We start from the raw sequence: 25,590 nt of genomic DNA on the forward strand, positions 1-25,590 counted from the left end.
GATACATGTGTATTATTGACAAGCATGATAGATGTAATCAAAAAGCACCATATATCAATTCATGGTTAGGAGGCTTAAAGGGGAATAAAACTAAAACACGTACATAAAAATTATGTATGAGTGAATGCATCAACATTACAGGGGCGTCACCAGCTTTTTTTCAAGGGGGGTGCGTTTTGACAGTAAATGTAACGATATTTTTTGTGGACAAACATTTGGAATATACGAAACTCTCAATCCCTATATTATACACTTTTACTATTTTTTGAGGGAAACTTACACTGATGTCATGAACGCGACCGAGCCCGAGCACGCGGAACGAGCAAGGAGGGAGGTTGTGGGAGGGGGTTGTCCCCTCCCCCCCCCCCCCATAAATGGATTATGGAATGACGGTGTGAAACGAAAAATTACTGGCAGCAATATCAGGAGAATGGCATAACAATTACATGCGAGCGAGCGGAGCGAGCGAGCTCGAAAATTTTGACATTTTGCAGTCCAGAAACTGCCGTTTGTAGCCATATTTTTTTGCTTTGGAAATTAAGGGGGGGGGGGGGGCGCACCGGGCGCAACTGCTGGCAATTACTGGCAGCTGAACATCAGATGAATGGCATAACAATTAAATGCGAGCGAGCGAAGAGAGCGAGCTCGAAAATTTTGACATTTTACAGTCCAAAAACTGCCATCTGGAGCCTTATTTTTTTGCTTTGGAAATAAAGGGGGGTAGGGGGCGCACCGGGCGCAACTGCCGGCAATTACTGACAGCAACATCAGGAGAATGGCGTTACAATTAAATACGAGCGAGCGCAGCGAGCGAGCTTGAAAATTTTGACATTTTACAGTAAAAAAAAAAAATGCCGTTTGTATACTGTAGCTATATTTTTTCGCTTTGGAATTTAAGGGGGCGCATCGGGCGCAACTGCTGGCAATTACTGGCAGCAATATCAGGAGAGCATAACGATTACATGCGAGCGGGCGGAGCGAGCGAGCTTGAAATTTTTACATTTTACAGGCCAAAAACTGCCGTTCTTAGCCTTAGTTTTTCGCTTTGGAAATTAATGGGGGGGGGGGGGGACGCACCGGGCGCAACTGCTGGCAATTACTGGCAGCAACATCAGGTGAATTGCATAGCGATTCAATGCGAGCGAGCGAAGAGAGCGAGCTTGAAAATTTTACAGTTTACAGTCCCAAAACTACCCTTCTTAGCCATAGTTTTTCGCTTTGGAAATCATAAGGGGGCGTACCGGGCGCAACTGCTGGCAATTACTGGCAGCAACATCAGGTGAATTGCATAAATATTCAATGCGAGCGAGCGAAGAGAGCGAGCTTGAAAATTTTGACATTTTACAGACCAAAAACTGCCGTTTGAAGCTATATCTTTTTTGCTTTCGAAATCAAGGGGGCGCACCGGGCACAACTGCTGACAATTACTAGCAGCAATATCAGGAGAATTTAAATGTGAGCGAGCGCAGCGAGCGAGCTTGAAAATTGTGACATTTTACAGTCCAAAAACTGCCGTTTGTATCTATATTTTTTCGCTTTGGAAATTAAGGGGGCGCACCGGGCGCAACTGCCGGCAATTACTGGCAGCAACTTCAGGAGAATGGCATTACGACTAAATGCCAGCGAGCGGAGCAAGCAAGCTTGAAAATTTTGACATTTTACAGTCCAAAAACTGCCGTTTGAAGCTATACTTTTTCGCTTTGGAAATTAAGGGGGGGGGACGCCCGGTGCACCCCTCCCCCTGGATCCGCTACTGGTAGTCAAGGGTGTCGGTTTATGTTCATGACTGGGGGAGGTATGACCAGCGAGGTGGCGTCGAAGTGACCAAGCGGGGGAAGGATGTCCAAAATCTGCACTTCAGAGCATCCCCTAATTGTGCGTGTTTGTTTGTGTGTGTGTACTATATACATGGAACAGTTAGGAATTAGCCCAGGTCAAGTCTTTTTATTGGCAATGCAAGACATTTCTATATAGACTAGTATGTAAAGCAACACTGCAAAATCAATGATCTAGCTTTGATATAACGAAGCGTAAGGTACAAAGGTGTACATTCTACATCACATTGCGCAACATTGCATCGACTCTTTTTGCCGTTCGGATGTTCTGAGTACACTGCGTACATCCTGCTTATATGCAGAATGCCAACCAGGAATCACGTTGAATCACAATTATTTGTCAGCTCCGGGCTCTTTGAACAATGTTTCACACTATATACCTATTTAATTATGGTTAAAAGAAATCATAGAAAAATATCTTATTTCTTGATCACCCTTTCATTTAAAAGCAGTTTAGTAACCCTCGAATTACTATTTTGGTAAGTCTTTTTTTTTTTTTAACCAGCGGATTTTTTTTTTGGGGGGGGGGGGCACCCCCCCCCCCCTCCGTGGTTACGCCACTGCTTTTGGGTGAAATAATTGGACAGATTTCTAACAACAAAGCAAGAAAATCTTATGATTATGTGGGGTGGGGCAAATGATGCGCTTGCCTTCCACTATCTTTATGGGGGCAACATTTTTGTTTTCTTTCAAAAGCAAGAAAATCTCATTTCGGGAATTATTAATTATGGGGGGGGGGGGCAAAATTATAATATGCTTGCCCCTCCAATATTTTTATGGGGCAACTTTTTTTTTTCTGTCCAAAAAAAAAGGTAAGAAAATCTTCTCGTCTCTGGAATTATGGAGGGGGGAGGGGTGGGCACAATGATATGCTTGCCCCTCCATCTTTTTTTTTTTTTTTAATGAGGCTAAGGCTCGCACTTGGGCTTGCAATATGGATTGGTCAGAAGTAACGTATAATAGACCCATACTTGAAAGTAGCACATGTACATGCAAACGTGTACGTGCTCCGCAAACCGTACGGATGTACAGTACGGTCGATAAATAGTAAACACTGTATAGAATACTAGTAGATATGTATAAAAGCAGTGCTGCCAGAACCAGGGGAGAGAATTGTTTTTGCACACGATTTTCTTTTTTTTTTTTTTTTGTCCCTGGAGTAAAATAAAAGAATAACAAATAGAAAAGAATGATTATTTAGCGTCCGGCGTTGAGATCGCTCGCAGACTGAACGTTTTTTTTTTTTTTTTTTAAGGATCTGAAGGGGGGTGCGTTCGCACCCAACGCACCCCCCCTGGTGACGCCCATGCCATTAGTAGAACAAATCGCATTAGTAAAATTTACGAATTTTGAAAGTTTTGATGCCACCTTCTTTAACGGATTATCCGATTTTCCTCAAATTTTCACTGATGTGTATCACTAATATTGTTGCATTCACCCAAGTAACATTTTTATTTGGGTTCCATTCCTCTCTAAGTGGGAAACGATGAATGGAGAAGCGAGTACATCTTTTATAACCACTTTATAGCTGTCCGACATGACTCGGCAATCGACATAAAGTCAGCTTTGGATAGAAAAATAGAAACTGAGAGAGAATGTGTGCTTATGTGTTATGGTATGTGTGTGTGTGTGTGTGTGTGTGTGTGTGTGTGTTTATGCGTGTTTGTGTGTTTGTGTGTATGTATGTGTGTGTGTGTGTGTGTGCGATACAGAGGGGAAGAGAGAGGGGGTGGGGGAGTGGTGAGAGAGAGAGAAAAAAAATGTAAGAAGACGACTTGGTTACTTGGCCTAAGATCGTGGGTGTTACGAATGAAACAGTTTCATGGAGACTTTAGAAAATTGTTTTTTTTTTCCCTTTTCAATACTATAGTATTTGCCAGTTTTAAGGTAACTTGAACTGCTCTGTTGGTTGGCATTTTCTCTTTAATAAATTAGAGAGTTTCCCTAATCCTGGTAATAAACTCATTTTGCGGAACTCTGGGCCCGAAAAGCAGATTAATCTCGATGAACTGCGGAACTGTATGCGGACCGTTACTTTGCCAGAGGAGGGCGCCATGTCTGTAAGTAATTCAGAGCTCTTTAAAGGGCTCTGGAGCAATTGTCAAACCTTTGTATGTCCAATCTATTTGCATATTTCATTGCTAGCAAGCCTTAGCAAGACCTGTGCAATGCAAATGCATGTTGACTTTTGCTGGCGTATAATACCTTGATTATCACTTTCGTGACCAAAACAATATGTAAATACATGCATATTATATTGTTTGAGAATTATTGCTTTACTACTACTTTTATACGCCCACAAAAAAAAGTTTCCAAATCAATTTTGTTAATAAAATCATCTAGGCCCTATCAGTCCCTGCTAAAGTACTATATGATTAATAAAAATACATTGCAATGTACCCTCGGTGGGACTGATCAAGATTATAATAACTTGCAAGTTTCCATACAATGCCTTCTGTTAATCACTTGCACGTCGTAATAATGTACAGCTTAGGAGAAATCTAGTAAACTCTGCTCTGTTTCACAGCACTAAATCTTTTCATTTGTAATCAGGTGAACTTTTCACATTTAAAACAAAATTGAACTTATTAGAGAGTACATAGATAGCGCCTACATTCATCTGATGGTTGTCTCGGGTGAAAGTTTTGAAAGGTTCACACGCAAAAAAAACCCCCAACAACAATAAAATGTGATCAAAGTACTACTACTACTACTACTACTACTTCTACTATTACTATTACTTCTAATAATGATAATAATGATAATAACTTCGCGGAAATTTTTAGCATTGTGACTACCATTTTCTTTTTCAAAACGTATTTCGTTTCTTTACGGTTGTATTATTTTTCAGTGTTCTAGCATTGCGTTTACCCTCTTGTGATCGACATTTGCTGTCTTTTCACACATTCTCTAAGTGTTTCTGTCCGTTTGGCAGGTGTTTTACGTCATAATAACCAGTTCGGAGTTAGCTCATGCGCACTCAGGTACACTGACATATCTTTCTCTGTAGATGGTCCCGCCCTTCACTCGTTCACAAAGCAACATAAGGCATAGGCTGACCTGAAGTATCAATTAAAAATCCAATCAAACCAGCTATATTTAAACTAAGGATGGATTTGCGTAAACCAGGTGACCACAATGAACCGTCAATTAACGCTTGAGGAAAACATTCATTTCTATCATTGTGCATTGAATTTCTATTGATATTGCCAAGTACCACTTTTGCTGTCAGGTGGATGTACACGCAGGCACCACTATAATTATTATGATAATTACTAGAAAATCATTACATCAAAGATACTTATCTCCTTTTTCTGCTCATGCGCAAAACCCAAAAATGAAAATAAAACAAAAAAGCAAGCAAATAAACAAACAAAAACACGAACTGGCTTATGCGGGCAACCCGGATGCGGAGGGGCGCCCTCACTCAGCAGTGTCGAGATCAGAATATTATGAGTATATTATGTTCTTCAATGATACTTGGTGTCCGAAATGGCATTTCTCACTTCTGATCCTTGATAGTTCGAAAACTATATCAGATGATGCTGTCATTGATATGAGTAATAGTTGAATAGTGCCTACTTTAGTTAGAGATGATTAAAAATATGAAAGCATAAATCAGTTTCATTAAATCCATGATTAATTTCAAAGGTGATGGCTAGTAACTGATCAGTGGGAATCAATGGGAATACTGGAGGATGATTGTTCCAATCTTTGTGGGATTCATTTAAGAGTACATTATATATGTATTGTTGTTTGAAAATCATTTGCTTCAGAATAGTCTCATATTCAAGTAATGTGCAGTTTAATGTTTCCAGGTTAGCGTGCTTGGTCAGTGACGGGGCATTAATTTGCACATTACTTGAATATGAGACCGTTCTGAAGCAAATAAATTTCACACAACAGTAGATATAAAATGAACTCTTAAATGAATCCCACAAGGATTGGAACAATCATCCCTCAGCATTCCCACTGATTCCCACTGATCGGTTACTAGCCATCCCCTTTAAAGTTAGGTTCCAGATTTTGACTTGAAATATACACAGGAACCAATGTATTATAGTATGTGAGTGAGTGCTCACAATGACCCTGAACAATGGACATGAATACCACCTTTTCAGAGCTCTCCTGACTAGGCTTCTGGTCTCTTGCTCCAAGGCGCATGAATGCTTTATTAATAATTCATGATGGGTTGCCCTGGGCACTGCTGGTCTGAATTCATGGTGGAAGGTAAAATGCATGCACACACAAAAAAAAGGAAGCGTATTTTTCCATGTGGTTGCATACACTACATTTCAGGATGAATAAAGACTAAAGACTGTGATAGTGGAATTCCTCATGAAGAAATTTATAAGCCACCGAACTGTAATCATTCTGATTTTATGTCAATCCTTGAATTTATTTTAGATTCGCCCTATCTCCGCAACAAACACAGTTATATAGTGGGCGACTTTAATTTAGACTTACTCGATTATGAAAAGCCACAAACACGTGATTTTCTAAATACCATGGTATCATCCTTTTTCACTGCTTGTATTACCAAGCCAACAAGATTATGTGGAGCTTCCGCAACACTGATTGATAATGTATTCTCAAACAATCACACTTATGGTGATCAATGTATTGTTGTAACAGACATATCAGATCATTTTCCCGTTATAGTTTCTACCAATCCTGTTATACCTGAATCACAGAAACAAAAGATGTGTAATAATTCATCGCAAACAAGAATATTTTCTGATTATAATATTCAGCTGTTTAAACATAGTTTATCCTCAATGGAATGGAATGAAGTTTTTGATTCCACTGACCCGAATGATGCGTATGATATATTTATGAACACTTTGTTACCCTTATTTCACTCACATTTTCCATTGAGAAATCAAAGAGGAAATTATAAAACAGTTTCACGTTCACCTTGGATAACTAAAGCCTTACTTAGATCCATAAACAAGAAAAATACTCTGTTGTACAGATATAAATCACATAACACAGCTTTGAATAAATCAAAGTACACCCAGTATCGAAATACCCTTACATCTCTGTTACGTAAAGCGAAAAAGGATTATTTTTGTTCTTTGTTTGAACAGCATAAGTCAGATGTAAAATCTACTTGGTGTATAATTAATAATGTAATTCATAAACATGAAAATAAAAGTGTAATTGATAAGATTGTCTATGAAGGCAATAATATAATAGATGATGGAGAAATTGCGGAAGCATTTAATTCTTTTTTTGTTAACATTGGTCCAAATTTGGCACGCAACATTTCGTCTGCACACAGACCTTTCCACTCATATCTACTAAATTCCAATCCTCAGTCTTTATTTTTTCTCCCTGTATTTGAAGCAGAGGTCTTAGATATTATTAATTCTCTTTCCCCCAAGAAGAGTGCAGGTCACGATGGATTTTCTAATCATCTCAAAAAATGTATTATAAATGAAATTCTTTCACCATTAGTCCACATTTTGAATTTGTCTTTACTTACTGGCATTGTGCCCGCTCAAATGAAAATTGCCAAAGTTCTACCAATCTATAAGAAGGGTAGAGAGGATGAGTTGGGAAATTATCGACCAATATCATTACTGTCTTCTTTTTCTAAAATACTTGAGAAGGTGGTTTATAATCGTTTACTTAAATTCTTAAATGAATGTGATATTTTAGCTGATAATCAATTCGGATTCCGGAAAAAACATGCAACCACTCATGCTATATTATTATCAGTAGAGAAAGTTGCGAAAGCTATAGACTCAAAGTCGCATACAGTCGGGTTGTTTCTGGACTACTCCAAGGCCTTTGACACAATTGACCACGAAATACTTTTGTACAAATTAAATCATTACGGCATTCGTGGAAAGGCCTTGGAGTGGTTCAGAAGTTATCTTACCGAAAGAACTCAGTTTGTTACTGTGAATAACCATGACTCAGAAATAGGTTCGATTTGCTGTGGCGTTCCACAGGGCTCCCTCTTAGGTCCTCTTTTATTTATTCTTTATATTAATGACTTCCGCAACTCATCCTCTCTGCTGTCTTTTCTTTTATTTGCGGATGACACGAGTCTTTTTTATTCTCACTCAGATCCTTATGTGTTGCTTGATTCTGTGAATAACGAACTGCAACTGGTATTTGAATGGATACAGGCGAATAAATTATCGCTCAATATAAACAAGACTAATTATATGGTTTTTAGTAATACAATAAAGTTTCTTCCAGGTTCAGTTTTAGTGAATGGTTTGCAGTTAAATCAAATAGATTCAACAAAATTTTTAAGTATTTATATTGATAGTAATCTTTCTTGGAAGGTTCATGTTGATTATTTATGTAAGTTGTTGTGTAAAAACGTTGGAGTTATTCACAAATTGAAGTACCTCTTCCCCAAGCCAATATTGCATTCCCTCTATTCAACTCTATTATTACCTTACTTAAATTACGGAATATTGGCCTGGGGTAATTGCTCTAAGACTAAAATCGATTCGTTATTTTTGATTCAGAAAAAGGCCTTGCGGATTATAAATCGTGCACATTTTTTTGATCATACAGATGAATTGTTTGTTTCCAGTAAATTACTAAAAGTTTCTGATTTGTATTTGTATCACGTTGGAATTTTTATGTATAAGTTGAGTATTGGCGATCTTCCTAGTTTATTTTCCTCAATGTTTGTTAAAAACAGTGATATTCATAATTACCCTACAAGACAAAGTGGATCATATCACTTTTCCCCCGTTCGTACAGTTCTAGCCCTTAAGACAAGTACTTCTACCGGTCCTTCTTTCTGGAATGAGTTAGATTCTGTTCGGCTGCAATCAAGTTCTCTAAGTTCCTTTAAGCAAAATCTAAAAGCCAATTTTTTAAAATCTTATGTATAGTTACTTGCTGTGACCATTTTGATATATCTGTTCTTATTCTCAATGATGTCTCGCTCGGGTGTCTTTATTTGACTTCATTTGATCACATTTCTTTGACTAATAGTGCAATTTTATGGAGCATTGAATCCCTGAGTTTTACCTTGACCATCATAAACTATTTCGTACATTCTGTAGAGTTTATTATTATCTCGACATACCGATTTTCGCTTGTGTTTCGTCATCTTTCGTAATTAGCATGTTGTACTAAACGCTTATATTGTTTCTTTGGAACCTACATTCTACAAGCATTGCTTTTTAGTAGGTTCCTCATATTTACACATCATTTTATCACATGTCCTTATACATTTGTGAAATTATGTCTAAAATTGAATGTTGTGTTATACATATTTTACTCCGAAATCAAATGGAATATGAAGCCTGAATATGGAATGTGGAATATGGAACTTGAATTAAAAAAAAAAAAAATGATAAAGCTTTCAAACCTGGCCATTGTCTGAGTGTTAACCACAAACTCCCATACACACATATTGCACCCTGTGCAAAGCTGTTTTGTACAGAGGGTTGAAAATAGAACAAAATCTGAACCTCTATCTTAAAAAATAATGAATTTTGAATTTAACGAGACTGATTTATGCCTCTATTTTCAAATTACCTCCAACAAAATTGTACGCTATTCAGCTATTGTTCATATCAATTTCAATGTTATCTGATATACTACATTATAGGTACCCTATATTTTTTAATTATTAAGGATCAAAACTGGACACTCGGCTGTTTACACCGTTATCAAACTACAATGTTGGGTGATCAAATTGGATCTCATTCTCCTCCCTATGCGAATTTGAGCTGGAAAACCGGCTGGACTACCTGAAATATAGATAGCGAAAAATCCCATTATTATATCTAATTTGATAAACATCAGAGTTGCAATATGCGTCTTTCTGAGGGACAGTCTATACACAATCGTCATTCATTCCTGTGCGGGAGCTCCAGATCTGTTAAGAAAATCAACTGAAGACATTTTAGGGTGATATTTCATTTTTCACAGACACACAGACACATACATACATGCATACATACATACATACATACATACATACATACATAATAAATTATATACATACACGCATACATATACATACATACTCACGCAGAAGATTTGGTTTAAAATGTGTATCCACAAAAATCTCCTGTTTTAAGAAAATTGATTTCTTCCCAAGTGTGTTTATATCTTGTCCTCGTGTCTAGTCTCTTCATGACTTTTACTTTTCCATTTCAATGTGCAAGAATTACATTGATGTAGACAAAGAAAAACAAAACAATATATATTATATGCGTGGCAATTTTCATTGAGAAACCTGTGAAACACAAGCTCTATGTGTTTCTTTTATAAGTCCCAAGGTCGAGTGATTGTTTCCCTTGGTGTTTCAGTAAGTCTAAGGCAATTTTCTTCCGTCGCTTGTGTATTTCATAATGAAGTTTTCATCATGTCATTTAAAGGGGGGGGGGGAGAGAAACGTTAAAGTGATTACATTTAACTTGACTCAAAACAGCTGAGCAGTGCTCGGCTTGAGAACGTGTGCAAATATTTCGCGAAGGCCTTTTATTCACTTCGTACCTTTTGAAGCGTTACCGCCGCAGAAGAACGGGCACTTATATACTGACTCGCGTAATATACGTTCCCTCTTGCGGCGCCTCGTACCCATTTGAAGAGTTTTCGACTGCCTACGCGATCGCCATGTTGGAGACCCATGCTCCTTTCCTGACCGAATTCTGGTCCCATATTCTTGCTCTCGTCGTCGGTTTCGTTGTCGCTACATGCCTGAATCGAACGGGCGATGCCAGGAGACGTGATGTCGGCGATCGGGCTATGGTTAACGGTTCAGCGAGGGCTGGGAAGCCCCTCACCGTTGACTCGATGACCAGGAATGACCACGACCTCGATCAGCTAATCAAAGATCAGGTCAAACGAGAATCATGCGAACCCGACGACGCAGACGATAATACAGGTAGTATCTAGCTATGTAAAATGTTTGTGTCCGTATTGCTTGTATCTCTTTACTTTACTCGAAGTCCATTATACTTGTTGATTTTCGATAAGACGAATCTCCTAGATATAGACCTATCTAGACCTGTTCGATTTTGTGTTGTTTTTCTAATTCCGAATATCTCTGTTCATGTTGTTTCAAGCAAAGGCCTGGGACTCTATTTGACTCGTGCACTGTCATAGCAATGTACTTTGCTTGTTGCAAAACGCATTGAATCATCTTTTCATATTTTGGAAGTCCTCCTACATGTTGTATAAAAAGCCCGGTTTCACTGCGATGCCCTCCCCCCCCCCCCCCCCAAAAAAAAAGAGTGTATTATGCTGAGCAAATATCATGCTTGACAACCAGACAGAGGCTTGCCTGATGTAGCTGCAACTGTTCAACTTGACTTACAGAACAGACCAGAGTACTACATAGTACAACTGTATATTCATATTTAATGCATTCCCTCATAAGAAAACACTGTACGATGGCAACTAGAAAGTTGTTTCTCGAGGCTTACGACTAAATTAGATATACATTTATACAAAGTGCACTTAAGGGCATTCAAAGTGTTGCAATTCATTGGGTATGTACAGGTGGTTTCAATTAATAGCCTGTGACCGGTTCATTGGAGGAAAACTACCCGTACGTTTGAAAACATTACTTAACCGGTGTATTCGGGTGTGTACAGTCTAGTAACGGAGGAGTAGCTGCGCAAGACTTCCTTATGCCCTTCCCCTACCCCGCCCCCTTCATACCCCACCACTTGCTAAAATGTGTGTGAGTGCGTGTATTTGTGCGTAAGCGTAAGTAGGGTAATGATTGTGAAGTGGTACGGTAAAATTAGTGGGGGAAAAGGTGTCTTACCGAGCACTGTAACGGAGTATATGTACAGTACTAATATGATATCATCTTTTGCGGTGGGTGATCTTGAAGGATCGTGGATATCCTTTCGATTTTGAACAGTTTAATGGTGTAGTAACCTGTCCTGATTCTAAGAGATAACCTTGTGATAAAGATATACTTCCATAGGCGCATTTTAAACACACACACACATACACACACACACACACACACACACACACACACACACACACACACACACAAAGATAGATTGTAGGTCTATAAAAAGTGTTGTCAAATGGCATACTAAGTAGTTCACAAGTGGGCCCATTCACCATCGATGACGAATGTTTACAAGGGTAAGGGTTTAAAAGGGTGCGTTTTCCTGTCTTCTCTAATGTGGCTATACACATACTGTGCTGGGAACTATCAAGGCCCATTCGATGCTCTCACTTCTTTTGTGTGTTTACTTTCTTTCAAATTGATCGATTTTGTCCATTCGTAATACACACTTGCATACGCAATAATGTAAACACACCTATGGCATGTCTGGGAAGCAATATGGAGTAGCAACACACACAGTGTCATCAGGAATGCAATCAACAAGTCACACATATTGTAAGTTCAGGTTTTGTCTCTGTTGACAATGTCAATAGTTAACAATAGCACTCTCGGTCAGAAGGTCGAGGTGTGAGACACGAGACAATCGACCGCAACACTGGCGTATTCAATTCCAACGCACACGTTTTGTAATAAAGTTTATTCATGAGAACGAGACAGTTTGCCCGGGGTTGGTCTAAATATTCCATTTCTGTAATTCAATTCAATTTATGGATATTTCCTTTCCTACAGCCTAGTAATTAAGCTTATCATTCACCTGCTCCCTTCCATTTAGTACCTTAGGCGGGAATCTGCTCAGTTGTTGCTAGGTAGGGCAAGCCTCCAGCAAGCTTTGTGCCACTGGTTAAGAACAACTTTTGTGAATAAAGTATGAATACAATTTGAATATATTACAGAACCGACCAATTAACAACAACTAATGCATGCATGCAAACTTGAATCCAGGTTTTCTTTTGCTTGACTTTCAATTATTCAAGGCCGTTGCTGCTCATAGTACATTGTATGTTGTATGACCCTTTTACATCCTGCACACACCCCAAAAGTGCCGTGGTTGGATGATATAACTAAATTGCCCCCGTAGCAAAGCACATTCAATGAACCTCCAATCTGATATGCTGCGTCTCCTGCACTTTACAAGCGTGAAGGTTTATCATTCGACCCACCCCATCACCACCAACCCTAGAAATACCGGTAGTTAACAGGAGTTCATGGAGACAACACTTTTCTTTACTATAATAAAGTCGTATTTTCAATGCACAAAATAGCCCTCCTAAACCCATTTACTACAAACAGCCCTAGCGTCCATTGGAGCAACGTAGAGGTATTGCATGATTGTACATCATACTGCTATAATATAATGGTGGCGTTTAATTACGTCAGCTACGTAGGCCCTACAACGAAATTAACTCAACTTAACGATAAGAGAGCATCTGTGTAACACTCTAGGAAGGCTGTGTTTGTTATTCGATGATGCTGTTTTCAACTAAAGATCAATTTGCTATTTTTAATGCAATAAATTTTTATAAGGCTCGTGACTTGTGGCACATTAGATTTGTTCAAGGCACAATTTATAGTTATTAGATTCACGATACATACTTTACAACCAGTCATGACACATCGTTTTTCTATGAGTAGACCTTGCACTATCAATTCAAATAACAGAACCAGCCGTTAATCCCTGCATAATGTTATCCGCGTGGATCAAGAACTGTTGATATACATTGCACATCTGAATAACGCTATATTTCCATTTCTAGATACTAAATAATCGAATAAACAGAACCAGCCGTTATTCCCTGCATAATGTTATCCGCGTGGATCAAGAACTGTCGATATACATTGCACATCTGACATGACGCCATATTTCCGTTTGTAGATACTAAATGATCGCACATGTTGAATAATAATTTTACAGCTTACAATATATTTTAAAGATTCAAAGCCTTAATATCTTAGATAAATCAGGTAAAGGGATGTGGCCGTAATTAGGGTATAATAATTTCCTTTTGCAGTGTATTTGGTGAACATGGGAAGCAATAATATTGGAAAATATGCAAAAATACGGAAAGATAGTGTAGTTGGTTTATTCTAGTCAGCCCAGAATATCCATGCACAGCAGACCGAGAGATAAAGTTAAACATGAGAGTCATTTTTCACAAAGATGATTTACACACCCTTGTACAATCAAAACTCAAATAAGAATGGCAATTCCCTCTGGCGTTCCTTTACGGTCATTTGAGACGGTCATCATCTCGTGCTGTCGAAATATGGGGCTGAATATTTTTGTTTCTTTATGCCATCAGATTGATAAGGAAAAAGAAATGTTTACTTGGGTCTGTATAGATACAATCAGTGATGATCCTTGCTCGAAGCGGGCGTTCTCTGTTTGAAACAGTGGTTATCGGTCTGCCTTTCCACTTGATTCCGCTCATCATAAGGTGTAAAATGCTGATATTATCTTTAAAGGGGAGGGTTGGGGCGATGAAAGACCAGCGTGTGAAGCAAAGTCCATAATAGTCGTCACACATGATCCAAAGAGTAGAGCAACACCAAGATAAGCCATCTATACTAGTACACTATAGTTTGGACATTACTTTGTCTGCGGGTGTAAAAGAATAGAACTTGCTACCCTGTATAATGTTAAATTGATTGGTGGTGATTTTTTTTTAATGTGTCGAAACATGAAATGACACCTAGCCACATATGTATAGGTATATGTTTATTTCCTCTATAATATCTATATCTTTGTGTGTTTATACAATTATATATATATATATATATATATATATATATATATATATATATATATATATATATATAATGTGTGTGTGTGTGTGTGTGTGTGTGTTGCGTATAACCGTGTACATCAACCATCATAGGGGGCATCTCGACATTAAGATCGGGGTATGTTAACGTACTTTACGATGATGTTTGTAGTCCTAAGTTGATCCTTGCTTGTTATGCCAGTCAGTGCGTTGGTTCTAATTGTTACGGGTAAATGATGTACGTATCACATTTCATTCAGGATTTAAGAAAAAAAAATCTACCCGTAAGTTACGCGCCATTAATTCACATTCATTGCCAGACTCCCTTATGGCAGTAAACATCACACTAGGAAGACGACCGAATAGCAACTTTTTGTCATAACGTGATTGCCTACAGTGCATGATCAAAAAAAATAGATATTCTTTGCCGCCCACACGTCAAGAGTTTCTATTCGACAGTAAACAAAAGCCTCTTATCGCTCCACTCACTTCAGTGCACGCAGATACCATTGGTGGCACAAAGGAATATCTTTCTGAGTTCATCGAAAAGTTTATTCACTAGATATTAGAGCTATAGATAACGTTAGCTTATGCCAATAGCCCTGTTAATGGAGTAATAAACCAGTTCGGTGTTGCAGTTTGCGCAGGGGGAAAAAACCCGTCATTTTTATACCAACAGGCTTATGTTGGTGTATAAATACACTCAGAAAAGCATATTCGATATGATGATTGTTTATATAATCCCTTTAAATGGTGCTTGCCAGTACTTCTACCTGATAGCAAGCCCGATATTTGGCAATTATTACCTTTCTCTCTTTTTTACAAAGTTTATCAATGCATTTTTCAAGCAAAACAATGAAGTGGGTTTTTCCCCTAGTGTTGTTTCTGGCCACTTGGTCAACGCAGGCTCATTCATTGTTTGAACATGAATTCCATAATGTTCACGTCGGGCAAGCTTATGCACCGTACTGTTTTGAAAATGAGTGAAGTGCCTAACCAACCAAATTTGTTTTTGTTTTGTTTTTTACATTCTTTTTTTAAAAGAAGGTCATTTGTAACAACATGTAGATGAGCGAACTCCGAACTGGTTTATTGCAGCGGGGTGAACTATTGGAAAAGTCCAAGGCAAGTGTAGCCTTTTGCCAAGGCCTTCTCGCTGTATGGTTGTTATCGAATGGGGGCAAACGAAGCGAGCTCTGCTGAGTAAGCCAGTTCGGAGATAGCTCATGTGCACATGGGTACAAATGACCTTTCATTTTTCTCAGTTGGTTAGGCACTTCACTCAATTCAAAGCGACATAATGCAGCAAGCTTGCCCAACATAGCAATTTATGAAACTCGTATTCTAACAAAGAATGAACCTGTGTAGATGAAGTGACCAGAATGGTTCGTCAATCAACACTTTGGGAAGCATCCATTTCATTGTGCTGTTTTGAATACATTAACAAACTTTTTCTGTTAAACATTGCCAAATACCAGGCTTTCTGTCAGGTGGATGTACTGGCAGGCACCATTTATATGGATTACATGAATAATCATAACATCACTAATGCTTAGCTCAGTGAAATTAAAAACCAACCTGTCTCTCGGTACAAATGACCTTTTTCTGCTCATGCTCAAACTGGAACCCCGAACTGGCTTGTTGGACTGTCGCTCTCGGCTGGGCTCGCTTCGCTCGCCCGTTATAGTCATCATGCAGCGAGAGGGCCTTGACAAAAGGCTAAAGCAAGTGCAGAGCAGACGCCAAATAAATGTAAATAACAACAACAACAGATGACAGTTGTTGCCTTCAGTCCATATGCTATTTTTACAAACCTACCCGCATGTCTCTGCACGCTTACGTAAAGATCAGTCGCATCCTGGACGACTTCCAACTCCACAATCACAACTGCTCTAAAACATTAATAACTTTGGTTGTTTGTGTTCGTGCGCGCGTGTCTGTATTAACAATAAAATGCCGATCATCGGTGGCACCGTTGCTTGCCGCAGCAAGACGAATAATCTTCGAAAGAGTGTATGGGGTACAAATTTCAATTTTTCAATTTCAATTTATTCGGCAACTGATTGATACAACATAAAAAAGTGCACATTATAAAAGACATAACATTCAAAGGCCGGGACCCCTTGTAAGCAACTAGTGCTTGTTATGGGGCCCCTTTGCAGCAATCAAACAATCAATAACAAAAATGCAATTAAGCATATATCGAAATTTCTGTCATAAGTAGTAAATTAGAAAATACAGAATTACGTTACAATATACACATAGACATACGCAAGCATACACTCAGTAAAAAATGCCGATGGCAAGGTAAAGCCATAGTTAATAAACTGCATTAATGTACTAGCTATCCCTTGAAGGCATTTTAGAGTGACAGTTAGAGTGCTGATAACGGTATAGTTGAAATTGCGATTGAGCTTAAAAATCCTGTTTGTAGCGTTGTGTTGAAGGCTATGGGTACTCGCAATAAATTATGGTTATTCATCATGACGTCTTTCCGGGATAGGCATGCATTTATTTATGACATTTTCAAATCTTTCCTTTTTCTTTTAATTTTCTGCTCTTCATGAAACTTTAATCTTCGTGTTATTACATTCTGCTCATTGTAACAACTGTGACATCACTTTGACAATGCCAGAAAACATAATTTGATAAAATATGTGACATGCATTTATATCCAGCTTTGGTGAGACATTGCTATATTGGCAATATCAGAAATAAAGCATGCGATTGAATGGGATATGATATAAAATATAGTTAACAACGTTATAAGGAAACACAAATTATCTCCCTATAACAGAAGATGTTGTGTCTCCCAAGAGTAATTATGAGCATAATATAAGCTGGATCCGTAGTTTTGTATTACATATAACATTTTTTGTTCGTTTTGCAGAGGATGCGCTCCAACTGGACTGGGAGAACCGGGCGTCATCCGGGAGACACATCCCGTACTCTTTGGAGCGGTTCGCCGAGGAGGAAATGGTCCGGAGGTCCCAGGAGTTCTACCGCGAGATGAACCGGAGGCGGTCGGTCAGGTTCTTCTCGCAGGATCCCGTGCCCGAAGCGGTCGTCGAAAATCTCATCAGGACGGCGGGTTAGTTCCCAAGTAATCGATTGTCCGTGTTACCCGCCTGCCATGTTCGTCAGCATCGGCACTTTGACATTCCTCAACTTGCTGTTTCATCGCAGCTTTCGTCTAACCTCTTTCATATACTAGTACTGTAATGAGCTTTAGAATCTCTGCAATCTGATTGGTCAATAATTATCATGCATTGATTTTTACTGATCCACACTGAGCCATGCGTCTGGTACATTTCGAATGCATGGCCATGCGTCCTGTAAAATCCGAACGCATGGCTCACACCTTGCAGACCTTTAGTGTTGTGGGTGTACCGGACGCACGGTGGGGAGAAAAACAACAAATTAATTTCGTGAATTTACGGGCCTATCTTTTTTTAATAAAACGAATGATGCCCAGGCCTATTTCGTGAATCAGTGAGAATTGGATGCTGTCGTTTAACTTTTGAAACAGTCGAAAACCCACAAGCGCAGTGGGTAGAATATTCTCACCGATCCAGTCTGTCCTGTGCATCATTAATGTATATTAACGATGGTCACATTGATTCAGACTTTTGACCAGACGAGAAACACTTTAAAAATAACATTTTTACGTTACTCTTTGCGAGCTCTTTATTCTATTCCTCCTTTACCATTCATCCACTTCCAGTGGATTATATTCTATCTATTTCTTTATTTCTTCTTCTTTTTATTTTCTTTCTTCCCCTCTTGTTATGATTACAACACTATAACAACCAATGAAAGTGTCCTATCATCATGATCATTATCGAAACTGTCATAATCATTCTTTTCAGAGTTGGTGTCACTATGGTATCAGTATTCGTTCCCAAAAATATGCATGTCCGTACTGACATGCTGACTGATGGTGCTTCAGCTGATTCATTATTTTATCTCTGTATTTGCCATGAAGCTCCTTGGTTCTACGAAGGAGCATTATCGCAACTATTATCATCATTCTCTGAAGCGTTTGTTTCACTTCTGATATCGATACTTGTTGTAGTTTGCCTAATTTCCCCTAGAAATCTATATACACGCCCGTAATATTAGTGCTTCAGCTAATCCATTCATTCCCGTAATTGTCATGAAGCTGCATGGTTTTAATACGAAGATAACTTGGTGCCGAGAAAGAGGAATACCGTCCGATGCGAGAGAATGATGAGGTTCTCGTAGTATTCAATATCATTCTCTTCAACTCTGGTCAATATGTATCATTTATTTATTTGTTCACAATATTATAAAGTATATATTTAAGGCGAAGAGTAATATACAGGAACTGCTCCATTAGGTCGACATCAAGCAAAATGAACCTGACCACCTTATTAGCTTTTCTTCAAATAGTGTAGATAACTACAATTTCGACACTTCGACACACTCAAATCTCCACCCGTTGTATCCAATGAACCTTTTTCCTATCATTATAGGAACAGGACCAAGCGGGGCACACACCGAGCCATGGACATTCGTAGCAGTCAAGGACCCGGAAGTTAAAAAGCACATCCGTGAAATCATAGAAGCCGAGGAGAAGGTCAACTACGAGAAGAGGATGGGCAAGACGTGGGTGGACGACCTCAAGGTGGTGGGAACCACCTGGCGGAAACCCTACCTAGAGATGGCGCCCTACCTCATTATCGTCTTCAAACAGGTTGTTACATGATAGTAAAATGACAAACAGTCGTAGTACAGTGCATTGTTATGATTATTTACCATTCTTGGTAAATAAACTAAATGCTGGTTAGATTAGTTATCACAATGACCGATATGTATATTGCAGTGTGTTTCATTTACAATTTTCTTCTCGCCATAATAATGTTCATCATTTTGAATGTAGAAAAAAACGTTTCTTTAATGCAATGGTACAGTATCCTGGAAGTACCACCATGGTGGAAGCTACTGGACCTGTCAGTAGTGTCTATCTTAGATGACGCGAAGATCTTCCTCCTCCCCCTTCCCCAAGACTTTCTTTATGGCAATCATTTTGCCAGACTTACAAGATAATCTTCCGAGCAACCAAATAATGACTGAAAATTTGGGTTAATACGTGACAGAGCCTTCTATTACACGTGAATGTGCATTGCGCCATCTATTGAATAGATTGAGACAGTTGAGCGAGCACTGAGTTGGAAAATGAATCTTGCTGTCGCAGTCGCAGCGACTTGAAAACGGCTGACGCCTTGCATGTTCGTTATCAGTAATATTATCAATATTATTGATATTTAATTAAATATTATTGTTATCATTATTATTATTGTTATTATTATTATTATTATCATTATTATTATTATTATTATTATTATTATTATTATTATTATTATTATTATTATTATTAATTATTATTTTCAGCAGCAGCAGCATTACATTAATATCACCATCATCACTACGATCATTATTTCGATTATTACAATGATTATTATAATGTTATTATCATTGATACTATCATTATTATCATCATTGTAGTCGATATCATTAAAATCGCTATTCCCTAAATATCTGCAAAAACATCTCTACCTATCTTTTGTTTTATTGCCAGACCTATGGTCAGCGGCCTGACGGCAGGAGACAGACACACTATTACCACGAGATAAGTACCTCAATCTCCGTGGGTCTTCTCCTGGCAGCTATACAGGTATATACTAATTCCTCTTGCTCTACCAGAGGGGTGTTTCATAAAGCTGTTCTTAAAGTTACGAACAACTTATGAGCGACTGGTGATCAGTTGTGATGTGCTAGACTTATCAGAAGTTCAATAATTCAGCACAACATGTATATGTATGTATGTATATATATATATATATATATATATATATATATATATATATATGTACATATATGTATATACATATGTATGTATATATATATATATATATATATATATATATATATATATATATATATATATACACACAAATTGTGACAATAAAGACAAGATGTCGTACGATGCCAGCTGGGTCTACAGTACGAGATTCCGACCTTTATTATCTCTTATCCAAACATGGATGGACTAGAAGTCTTGACCACGATTTTATAGTCATGTCCATTTTTTTTAATGTTACTAACGGGCCTTATACGTTACAAAGGAAACTCCAACACTTGTTCAATGTATTCAGATTTTTTTGAAATACTCTACATCTGGGAAGGATGAACATGTTGTAACTTGATTTTGATTTGGATAGATTGGGATTTAATAGCAAAAGCAAGATATGAAATTTGCGTAAATGTAACGTTACTAGCCACGGAATTGCCCATGTCCATTATTATTATTATCATTACTATCATCATCATCATTATTATCATAATTATCATTTTTGTTATCATTACCATGAATGCCAATAGCATTCTTACCAATACTATCAGTACATCTATATTTCATAATAATGGAATAAAAAAAAAATCGGACAGTCCGCAAATCATGATATCAGCAATGTATTATGATTGGTCATTCCTGCCGAGGAAACTAGAAACTGGTGGTAAATTTTTGGTGGTTTTTTTTTTTCCATATTTTCAGAAAATGTGCAGGTTTTATTCCCGACGAGTTTAAGATATGACTTCATATAACTTTTTACATATATGTGGAATAAATTACGTCTACAGATATGAAGTTTGAGGCACGAGATGAAAAGAAAAAGCACCTCGGCTCGCGGGCTAAAACAAGTGCGGTCTATATAACTTTACATGCACAATGTTTGTATTTTGATGCCTCCTGTCACCCCACCCCACCCCCAGAACGCCGGTCTCGTGACTCTGACGAGCACGCCAATGAACGCAGGACCGAAGCTCCGAACCCTACTAGACCGTCCAGCCAACGAGAAGGTGCTGCTTCTTCTGCCGCTGGGTTTCCCGGCCGACGAGGCCACCGTCCCGGACTTCAAGCGGAAGCCGCTGGACCAAATACTCATGGTCAAATAGACCGACCAAACTTTGATAGTCTGTTGGTTTCTTATGACAGCGGCATGTCAGTAGAGCGAACTGTGTTTGATGGTGGGGTACAGAGCTGCGTGTAAATTTGTTGTGCTGAAATAACTATGTTTAGTATTACGGGACACTATGTCTACTCTGACGACAGTGATGTACTGTATATACATATTTTAGCTCGTGTACTGCTCGAGTTAAAGAAAAGCACATTATGTACGTGTGTGTGTATGCTTGTGTTTCATGTGAATTAGGTGGTATAGTAACTTTGGCTTTGGAAACACTGAATGTCCATAGCAAGATCGACTGCTTTAGATCACCCTCCCCCCCCCCCCCCCCCATCTCCCCGCCTAGGGACTGATGATAACTGTCTAGCCTTGCGTTGCCTATAAAAGCACTTCGGGACATGTGCGCTGCTGCTGGCTGACTTGAACTACGTACCTCTTGATTGAAGGTCTATTGGCCTGTCCACTGAACCACGACTTTTCAGTAGCAGAAACTGTTAGAATGGTACATTCTTCAATCGAAAGCTTATTTAGGGTTTGCTAATAAAAATATATCGAATTCTGCCAAAAGCTGTTGATAAAATTGAGTCGGACAAGATATCAATTGTGTGTTGAAGTCAACGCTTTCACGAAAGGATTTAGAAATCGAATGTCTGTATAGTTTAATGTGTAACAAGGTGTAAATGCTAGCTTTTTTTATATAGTAAGAAATAAGAACGTAAGAAGTAATGATTTTTATTCATGAGCTTCGATGTATATATTACCAAGTTGATAGGATTAAAACGATATGTTTTTAAGCGCTGTTTAATAGTTATGTTTAAACTGAGTTCATTGCAATTAATCTGGTATATTGTGAAAAAAATGCTGAAAGTCTTTGACCGCCAGTATCGTGACAGTACCTTGTCAATTTGTCACTTGCTTCTATTTGTTACTATACCATCGAAAATTGAGATCAACATACAGGGTTCAATGCGTTATGTAACGGGATCCGTCTACATGCAGTCATTATATAGTCAGAGTCCTCTATTTATATGCGCAGACCTAAGAGTCACAGATACGCGCCATGCCGCATCATGGTGACCCTGAGGGATGGTCACGTGTGTGCGTCGAGCTCCTTCAACTTTTTTGTTGTTGTAAAGAGAAACCAGTTCGCGCAGTTTTACACTATGCCACCTCATTTGCGTTTTGATTGTAAACCTGGTTGAACATGGTACTCTATCAATTCGATTCTGATGTGAGAAGGGATTCTACAGCTGTAATTATCGAAATACTTTCAGAATTTACATTAACAAAGAACAGATTTCATTAATCAGAAGTAATCGTTCAAGATAATAAATTTCTGTGCCAGCGTAAGAAAATTATTTTCGTAATCCCTCCAAAAAAAAAATGTTATCGTTTAATGTGAAATTGATAAAGGCTATATACAAGTCTGGGTCATCTCTGATTGGAATGGGCATGAAGGCGGAGCCCATGTAGGGGATAATTGTAGCCCCGTCAAAAGACGAATGATCGTTACTGTTTTGTGTTCTTGCTTGTAAAATTATCCACAGCAAGTACAATCAATTTGTATCGTTTACGAATAAGTAGATATCTTTATTTGAATATTCGGCTGAAAGAATTGTCCTTACAATACAAGTATACGTCCGGTATTTGGTAACATCTAACTGACACCGTCCATGTGCTTTCATATGTGTGTGTCATTGAATAAAATTTCCAAAAGCTCATGCTCACAGCTGGTAATAAATTTGTGCTGCTTAGATTACAAATAATTCACTGAGCGATTCATTTTCCTTGGTATTGATTCTTTTTGCATTGCACATGATATGTTGTATGATCTTCTACTATTTGAAGCATGTGCAGTTTGACAGACGTAAGAGAATAATGAAAATTTGTGTGAAATCGGTTCACAGAAAATGACCGAGTTGTGTGACGTCATGCAGTCTGGAGTTTGAATGAAATGAGAAATATGAAGTCCTGTGAAAAGCAACCGTTTTGCCTATATGTAAGGTTGAATTTGTTTGATAGGTTTTATTTCTGTATTTTTCAACATTTCAGAACAAAATAACATCATTGGTAATCATTTTTCAACATAACTGACAACAGGGCGCAATGTTAAAAGAACTTGCGAATTTGTTATCAACTAAGACTAATCAATGTGAAATAATAGGAATATTGACGAAGGGAAAAACAGCAGACCTAACATCGTAAGCCTATATGCTTGAAATAATGCTGGCTTGGGAATGGGGTTTTGAAAGGAGGGGAAAGGAGAAACGAAAGTGGAAAATATGTGGGTAATTGTGCAAAGTGCATCGTGCAGTGTCTGAATGTGATTGGGCCCCTCAATGGTACTTAACTATTCAAAAATTTTGTATCATTATTTGTTAAATCTATACTGATTAGAAATAACATTTCGGGTATAATCACTGAAAGAGAATGAAATATTTTATATCCAAATTCTTATGTCATACATTATCAATGTATAGTATGTATAGGCCTATGTAATATTTAGACAGAAAATATTTGTTAGTAATTGCCTTGAAAGAGTGTTCATTGAAGAAGGAACACTCATTTAACTTTAGGTTTAGTTCTCAATAAGAATTTTCCATCATTATTCTCAAATCACATCGCAATCCAGCATTCCTTGATTCTTGAAAATGAGGGGCTTGAAAAGAAGTAAAACACACGCATTTTTTCTTTTTTTTTTAATATGCTCCTCGTTGCCACAAGAGATAAGGACATGGCATGATTATTTCATTCCAATTCAGTGAATATGCTAAAACAGCGAAACACTTGGAATGTAAACTAAAATAATGCATTATGTAATACACGCAGGATGCGATGACATTAGTGAACCCAGAGTGGTAAAAATACGGTAGCCTATGCACATTATGTAGGTGCGTCAAATAAATAGCGACACGACACGTCACTGGAAGGTGCGGAGGTTTGAGAATACTCCCCCAGCTTTCCGGTAGGGTGTCACATCCCGTGTCCGCTGGACGACATGTCCTGCGGACTTCGGGGGTTTTGGATAATTTTTTTATTTTTATTTTTTTGCGATTAAAATTAATGTGTAGTAGTACGGAATATATATAGTGGTCAGCAAGAAGAACGTTTCCCTACAGGTAGAATGAAGTTTAAAGAGTATACAGTTGGAACATACCTTTAAAGAGACACTCGGATTTTTTATGACTATCTTAAATGTAAGGCAGTTCGCGGTGTCACTTAGCGCATGAGCAGAAAAAGGTCACTAATTTGTACCAGCAGACATGATTGTTCTTTAATTTATCAAGATAAGCATCTATGATACGATGATTCATGACAGTAATAAATGATGCTTGTCAGCGCACCAACCTGACAGCAAGCCTGGTATTTGGCAATATGAAGAAAATTAAATTTATTAATACAATCAATGCAAAGGATGCTTCTCCCGGTGTTATTGACGGACCATTCTGGTCACCTGCATGGTTTACGCAAGTTCAATTTGCGTTTGAGCATGATTGATAAAAAAAGCCATACATTGTTAAGTCGGGTAAGCTTATACATGGTTTGAAAACGAGTGAAGTACCTAACAAACTGAGAAAAAAAGAAAGGTCAAATAGGTTTTGTACAAACATGAGCAAATTCCGAACTGGCATAGTCCTCATGTAGGCCTTACTTAATATGACTTATGGGTCTTTCCGGACCGATCAATATCAGTCAATCTAACATGTTCTTTGCAGCAACGTAGATACGGTTATAACAGCATCCACTACACAAACGTTGATCGAAACTTTTATAGTATTGCGGGGGATTGATTGTGCAAACTCATCGAAAAGTGACATTCAATAGTGGTTGCCAATAATATTATGTGCCATTGCCGTCGACTCTATAAAAGCAATATTGCAGGAGATGAAATTCGAGTGGCTCATCCTTCCACCTATATAGCAGGGCCTGCCCGGTGTGAGGGTCGGGGTGGGGGTGTGTGATTCTTGGTTGTCTAAACAACATGACAGACTCAAATTATTCAATTTTCTTATTCGTATCGCAACATTTTGTATAAACGCTAACACCATTATTCATCAGCTCCCTCTATTTCGACGCTGGCCGGGCTATTCGAGAGCGGGACACATCGGCGCCTGTTTCTAAAGCCAGCTTAATAATCGTCA

The 25,590-nt window shown here is 38.3% G+C and overlaps 1 protein-coding gene across 1 annotated transcript; it reads left to right on the plus strand.

Annotated features, from left to right (window-relative positions):
• The first annotated feature begins 10,435 nt into the window (after positions 1-10,435).
• On the plus strand, positions 10,436-21,636 carry LOC139738182 (iodotyrosine deiodinase-like). Its single transcript, XM_071648844.1, has 5 exons — positions 10,436-10,710; positions 17,350-17,550; positions 18,956-19,176; positions 20,062-20,157; positions 21,255-21,636. The coding sequence occupies exons 1-5, from the start codon at positions 10,440-10,442 to the stop codon at positions 21,435-21,437; spliced, it is 972 nt and encodes a 323-aa protein (XP_071504945.1). The 5' UTR covers positions 10,436-10,439; the 3' UTR covers positions 21,438-21,636.
• The last annotated feature ends 3,954 nt before the right edge of the window (positions 21,637-25,590 follow it).

The sequence above is a fragment of the Diadema antillarum genome, unplaced genomic scaffold (genome assembly GCF_040938485.1).
Source record: "Diadema antillarum isolate AM-2024a unplaced genomic scaffold, OU_Dant_1.0 scf00000029, whole genome shotgun sequence".
Taxonomy (NCBI): domain Eukaryota; kingdom Metazoa; phylum Echinodermata; class Echinoidea; order Diadematoida; family Diadematidae; genus Diadema; species Diadema antillarum.